At 53.3% G+C, this 6871-nt stretch overlaps 1 protein-coding gene across 1 annotated transcript, besides 4 other annotated features; it reads left to right on the forward strand.

The window, feature by feature from the left end:
• Positions 1-1711: a mobile genetic element.
• Positions 1-6871: a sequence feature (areas not merged during assembly with more than two copies in the genome that could not be assigned to a particular haplotype).
• On the forward strand, positions 2408-5548 carry Tc00.1047053511833.10 (trans-sialidase, putative; the record flags this gene model as incomplete). Its single annotated transcript, XM_799799.1, has 1 exon — positions 2408-5548. The coding sequence occupies one exon, from the start codon at positions 2408-2410 to the stop codon at positions 5546-5548; it is 3141 nt and encodes a 1046-aa protein (XP_804892.1).
• Positions 5639-5726: a sequence feature (T-rich).
• Positions 6083-6138: a sequence feature (T-rich).

Raw genomic sequence — 6871 nt, forward strand, 5'->3', positions numbered from 1 at the left:
GGTGCAGAAGCCCTGGCTGAGGGCAGCGGAGCGTTTTTTCATGATCTTTATCATCATGCTGCTACAATAGCGAGACGCGCGACGAGGACGCGTCTGGCCACTCCACAAGATGAACACGCTATCCCGTTACAGCAAGTCAGCGTGCCCGTATTGAATCCAGAGCGGATCAGGGGCCGGTTGAACCCGGCTACCTTGGAGAGAGTCGTGCAAGCATGGGGACTCGTTGGGCGGCCCCTTTTCCTTTGTCCTTATCCGGTAAGCGCGCGGACGCTCACGGAGGATTCCAGTCATGACGCGCGATTGTTGAGGGAAGCGGGAATAATCGAGGACGCTTTGTCTGCAGCAACAGGCGGATGGATAATGCCCCTTTTCGGTTGTGGAGGAGAAATCACCGGTTTATTGCGACGATGGATCGCGTGGCCACGCGACAAGAACAGAGACGACCCTTGCGAGGCTCATGCTCCTCTTTTACACATTTCCCGTTGTTTGCCGCCTGTGTTGGCTGAGGCCGCTTCCTGCCTGGATGTGAAGGCATCCCTTTTGAAATTCCTTTTACCGCGGGAGACACGGCATCTCTTTCGATGCCGCGTGGAGGACGGCACGCTGGAGGAGCTGGCACGGCCCCCAGTGGGATACAAGGCCAGCCCAGAAATTCTCCAGATTACTATTAATTCGGCGATTGCGGCGGTGACGACGGTGGCTCACCCCCTCTGGCTGCACCTCCATTGGTGCGTGTCGACGCTTGGACCGACAATATACGCATTGCAGGGCCGAAAAGCGGTGCGACATTGTGGGAAGCCAAGTGCTTCGTAATGCGGCCGGCTGTCACGCCACGATGGGGGAGGATCGCGAATCGGGCGCTGCGCAGTACACCTTTCTGGGGGTGCAGTTTGGTCATGTTCACCAGACGGTGTCACGGAGTGAGAAGTTTTTCCGGTCTGTATGCGCCATGCCGGCGCTCAATTCTTTAACCGTCGCGGAAATGGAGGTTATGGCGTCACGCTTTTTATATGCGGCGGCCATTTTGGGCAGGCGCCTGTGTGCCTACTACTTTCTCATCACGGCAGTGCGACGGCGATGATCGGCACTTAACCAAGGGATTGTGCTGGAGACATCCCCGGCGAACCCTCCACCGGCAGCGGCTGGTTTGGGCGAGAGGTTACGACACATGATCGAGAATATAATCGTAAGCGAATGATCAAGCCCACGGAAAGGGCATCGGCCGCCATCATCACGGGTGCATCGCTCCACGGATGGGGAACAGTTTTTATTCGAGACTCCGGCGACGTTGAAATTGCCGGATGAAAGTGGGAGAGGAAGCCTTTTCTTATCATGCAGGCCGAGGCGCGCGTGGTACGCCTAGTCCTATCTGCTTTTTCCGCCATCTTGCCACCCACCATGGACGTTGGGGCGCACAGCACTTCGCTGCGAGGAGCGGCGAATATGTGCAGCTCAAAATAGCACGCCATGACGTGTGAGCTGCAACGGATACAAGGGCTTTTGGACTCTCGCGGATCACAGAAAGCCTTTGCCTACGCACGGTCTGCGGAAACCCCGCAGATGGCGTGTCACGCGGTCGCGTGTTCACATACGAGGACCTGGCGAAGGAGTGGAACTTGCGAAGGGCAGCGGCGGTTTCTTGTGGCTGGATGAGCCCCATGTCTTCCACTTCTTAACGTATAAAAATAGATATATCGAATCCGAATGGAGTGAGCGGGCCACAATTGTGGTCATCGGGTGGTATTTATACATATACACTTACCTGGTGTAAACTTTTAGAATGCGGTGAACCCACTTGTTTTCATCTACTTCTCATTCCCGTCCTGCTTGACTTCTATTATTGGTAGCCTCAGGATGAGGAAAGCGGCCCAGTGGATATTCACTTTTTGTCGCCGCGTGGAGTGACGCACCACTTCTCATTGGGTGCGGGATGGCAGTGAAATTTTGTGTGCCGCGTCATGGATGGATGAGGCACCACTTCCGCGTGTAGCTTGTGGGGTTGTTGCTCGCTCGGGGTGCGCTGTGTGTCGGCTGCGGGGATGTGGCCGCATGCTCACGCGCCGTGTGGATCGTGAGCGCCTCTTGACGGCATCCACCCATTTCTCTCACTCTCTGTCTGTCTTTCTTTCCCTGTTGGGTGTGAGGCGTGTTGCTGCTCGTTTCTGTGGGCGATGGTTTTCCCTGCTGTTTCTTCCGGATTGTCTCGTGCTCCGCTCTCCGCGTGGGTGCTCTCCTCTGCTCCCCACTGACGTGTCTGATGTGTTGCCGCTGTCGCTGTGCTCCTCTCCGCCTCTTGAACACACGCACGCTAGGAAGGAAAGCAAAAAAGCGCTACTCGCTACTGTGAAATTGGAGGGCTCTGAAAGGACCAACAGCACACACACCGCCCACACACTCACATATTTGTATGCTCTCACGTGTTGCTGCAGTCATGGCACCCCGCACACACAACCGTCGCCGCGTGACCGGATCCAGCGGAAGGAGGAAGGGAGGAAGAGAGAGTGAGCAGCAGAGGCCCAACGTTTCCCGGCATCTCTTCCATTCCACGCTGCTGATTCTACTTGTCTTGATGTGCTGCAGCGGTGGAACTGCTTCTGCTGGGGAGAGTAATGTAAAGAAAGCAGTTGATGCATTGAGGGGGATTGGATGGGAAAAGCTTGACAACTGGAAGGATGTCTTTGACGCTGGTGGTAAGTACGGCTCGATTCGTGGTCCCAGTCTCGTTGAGGTGCAGGGTCATGTATTTGCTATTGCTGAAGCCCATTGCAAGGATGGAGGCGACTGCAGCAAATTCAGCTTTACTGGGATTGCGTCAAAGTACCTTGGTTTAAGTGGTGTTGCTGGCCCAACGGAGATCTTGACGGCGAATGCGAGTATCTTTGGCGCAGATCCTCTAAAGGAAGGGTCTGGGGGCATCCACACCACAAACGGCATAACGCGACCAACGACACTTGTAATTGAGGACAGTGTTTACGTGCTCCTGGGAAATTACAGTCGTGCAAAGCCGCCGGTTGGGGGTACGAATGAGCCAGGCCTTTTACTCGTGAGGGGAACTGTCACTGATGAGGGTAGGACGAAGAAAATCAAATGGAATGAGACCCATGTGGTGAACCCTCAAGGAAAAAGAGAATCTGTCTCCTTGACCGAGTTAATTGGCGGTGGAGGATCGGGTGCTGTGATGCGTGACGGCACGATTGTGTTTCCCATGCAGGCCAAAAACAGTGATGAGGAACGCATTTTACTGTCCATGAGTTTTACCCCGTCAGACAAAAAATGGGAGCTTTCACACACGGCGACTGGTAAGGGCTGCAGGGATCCAACCCTGGTGAAGTGGGAAAAATACGAATACGGCGAAGAACTCTTCATGATGGCTCATTGTGCTGGAGGCTACTATGACGTTTACAGTTCTACCTCGGATGGGTACGGTTGGAATACGTTGGGTGAGCCAATTAACCGCGTTTGGGGCAACTCACACAATCGAAAGGGGTACGGTGTCCAGAGTGGATTCACCAATGCAATTATTGAGGAAAAGGAGGTGATGCTCATCACCGCGCCGGTGTATGCGAAGGACAATGAAGGTGGAAAAGGTCGGCTTCATCTTTGGGTGACGGACAAGGCGCGTGTGTATGATGTTGGGCCGATATCCCGTGAGGCTGATGACGCTGCCGCGAGCTCCCTGTTGATAAAAGATGAAAATAAGGAGTTGATTTCACTGTACGAGAACAAGAAGAGCGACGGATCATACAATCTTGTTGCTGTGCGTCTGACCGGGAAACTGGAGCGGATAAAGGAGGTGGTGAAGAAATGGAAGGATTTGGACAGCGCCTTGAGAACATGCCGTTCCGGTTCCAGCGGCACTGTCGACTTGCCAACGAAGGGTATGTGCAATGGTCCTGTTCCCACTGATGGGCTTGTTGGCTTCTTGTCCGGTAACTTCTCTGAGAACACATGGAGGGACGAGTACCTCGGCGTGAACGCCATTGTACATGGACCGGCGGAAAAAAGGATAGTGGTTCCCAATGGATTGACGTTCAAAGGGTCTGAAGCAGGGGCGGTGTGGCCTGTTGGCGACATGGGGCAGACTGTGCCGTACTACTTTGCTAACAACGAGTTCACTCTTGTGGCGACGGTTTCCATCCACGAGGTGCCGCAGAGTGGCAGCAGCCCCATTCCTTTGATGGGCGTGAGGATGAATGACACCAGCAGCACGGTGCTCTTTGGTCTGTCGTACACCCACGACAAGAAGTGGCTGGCCATACCGGGTGATGGGGAATATTTTGATGATTGGGAGCCAAACAGGGCGTATCAGGTGGTACTGCGAATGGATTATTATTATTGGACTGTCTTTGTAGACGGAGAGGAAATCCACCACACGGAATACAATACGAGTCTGTTTGACTCGCACAGGATTTCACACTTCTACATCGGTGGGGACAGTAAGGACCAAAGTGCAACGGGCGGCCGCGTGACGGTGACCAACGTCATGCTGTACAACGAGGAACTGTCTGAAGATGATCTGAATGAACTCCCAGACAGCAAAGTCACTATTCCATCACTGGGTGTTGAGGAACAGCCCACAGGACAGGCGGCCAGCACAGACGACTCGGTTGCTTCCGGATCAAGGAGTAAAGAAAGCGCCACCGCTGAGAAATTGACAGAGGGTGATCGTGATAAACAAGATGAAGAAAGCGTCCTTAATTTGGTGCCTGTGGCGCCCCCTTCCACGGTTGTCGCGGGATCATCTGTTCCTAAACCTGCCACCGCAGCGGAGAGCGCAGAGAATTCTCTTCCAGATGACAATATCCAGCTTTCCGGAGGAGAAAAGTCTCAGCAATTCACGCCGACTGGAGAAAAGGAATCGATGCAGCGGGATTCAGATGCGCAGACACAAGACCTACAGTCAGCGGAATCAACGGAGTTCAATGATGTTGAAATGTCCTCTGAAAGTAATGATACAGAACAAACAGTGGAGGAGGGAGAAGCAAATGACAAGAGTGGCGGAACAACGTCCTCAGTGGCTGTATCATCGGATATGGATCCGACCACCGAAACAGTTGACGGTGAGCACCAAGTGCAACAAAGCGTTGAGCTTTCCTCTGAAAACAACGAAGTGCGGTCCACTGGAACCGGAACTACTGGCACGGAGCGAAACCTCAGCCTCGAGGCGAGGGACGGAAATTCCGAGAGAACAATGGGCTCAGACAGCAGCCTCACTCCTTCAAAGAGTGACGCCGAAACCACATCCGCGGAGAACACCGACGACGTCTCTCGGACTGAAGGAGACGAATTTCCCGTTGAAAACGGCGAGGAGGTGCCACAGACAGTCGACACCGCATCGGGCAATGCGAGCACCCTGCCTGGGGAAACCGAGATCTCATCGAAGTCCAACGCAACAGCACCCTCGGACGCTGGCATTTTGCTTGAGAACGGGCATTACAGCGAGTTGGCGGGCATGGCTCTATTTGCTGAGAGCACCGTGCATGGGTTTGTGTCTCGGATGCTGTTGCCGATGCTTCTGGGGCTGTGGGGCACTGCGGCTCTCTGTTGAATGAATTGGGGAGAGAAAAATTGCAGAATTCTGTGGAGCAACAACTGAGCGGCATCCCAGCAATACTCAATGAGTTTTGCCAATGATACTTTCTCTTTTCTACGTTTTTTCTCTTTTTTCTTTTTTTCTTTCCTTTTCTGTGTTTTTTCTTTTTCTTTTTTTTCCTTTTTTTTGTTTTTGGTGTTTTTTATTGCTGGTGCTCTGCTGAAATAATCAGCACCCCTGTTTGTGTGTTTTCCCCAAAAAACGGTCGCCTGCTGCAAACCGTCATGCGTGACGTGTTTCCCCCTCTTTTGTTTGCTTTTTTTGCCCACACGCGGTGCCGGCCTCATTGCTGTGCGTCCCACGGACTGCACGAAGGGAGGAGTGGAGGAGCAGGCCGGATGCCGCATGGAATGTGAGGGATGTTGTGTGGGCTGGTGGGAGAGTACAATTCCCTTTTATTTTTGTGTGTGTGCGGGCAGTGTGTATAAACCCAAGAACACGGTTGCATTGTGCTGCGTGGCACATGAAATGACATATATGCCGAGTCAATTGTTTTTGCTTTTTCTTTCTTTTTTCATTTTTTCATTTTTTCTTCTTTTTGTTTTGGTAAATCACTAAAGTCTTTTTTTTCCGTCTGTGCCGTGTCCCATGTCACTTTGTGTCTCCGTGTCCTGTTGAATGTCCCTCTGCCGGCTGTGCTGCTGGCATGCCTCCATTTCTTCTTCTTTCTTTCCTGCTAGCAACACCGATGGTCCGCGACGACGATTGTTTGTGTTCCCCCTTTGCGATGGCACTGGGGTGACTGGGCGCCGGCCTGCTGACTGCACTCGGAGGGGAGCGGATGGCGTGCGCCGTGCCTCAGTTGTGAGTGTGGGACGCCACCCGCCACGACCTGCTGCGAGGCGCAGCGCTATTCCGTCGCGGCGGAGAGAAGCAAAGGACCGCGCCGTGGACTTGGATGCGCCCGTCCCTCTTGTTGCGGCCGTGTGTGTTTGTGTGTGCTCTGGATGCCCAAGCCCATTGGCTCCGCAAATGCGGCAACAGAAGGATGTGGTTGCGTGGAGGCGACAATGCCACTGGAATCAAACCGTGCCTGTGGCACACACGCAAACGGGAAGAGGAAGGGAAGGAATGTTTGCCTGGGCTGCTGGCCGGCCAACAAACTTTTCCATACAAATAAAATACGACGGAAGAGAAGAATGAGTCAATGGAGAGGCAGTGGGTTCGCCAAATCCTCGTTGTTTGCTCCGCGTATGTATTTATTCGTACATTCTGGTGGCCCCACTCTCGCGACATGATGAACGCTCTATTCGGACTGGATGCATATATATTTGTAGC

This window comes from Trypanosoma cruzi, genomic scaffold (genome assembly GCF_000209065.1).
Source record: "Trypanosoma cruzi strain CL Brener 1047053517173 genomic scaffold, whole genome shotgun sequence".
Lineage (NCBI taxonomy): Eukaryota > Euglenozoa > Kinetoplastea > Trypanosomatida > Trypanosomatidae > Trypanosoma > Trypanosoma cruzi.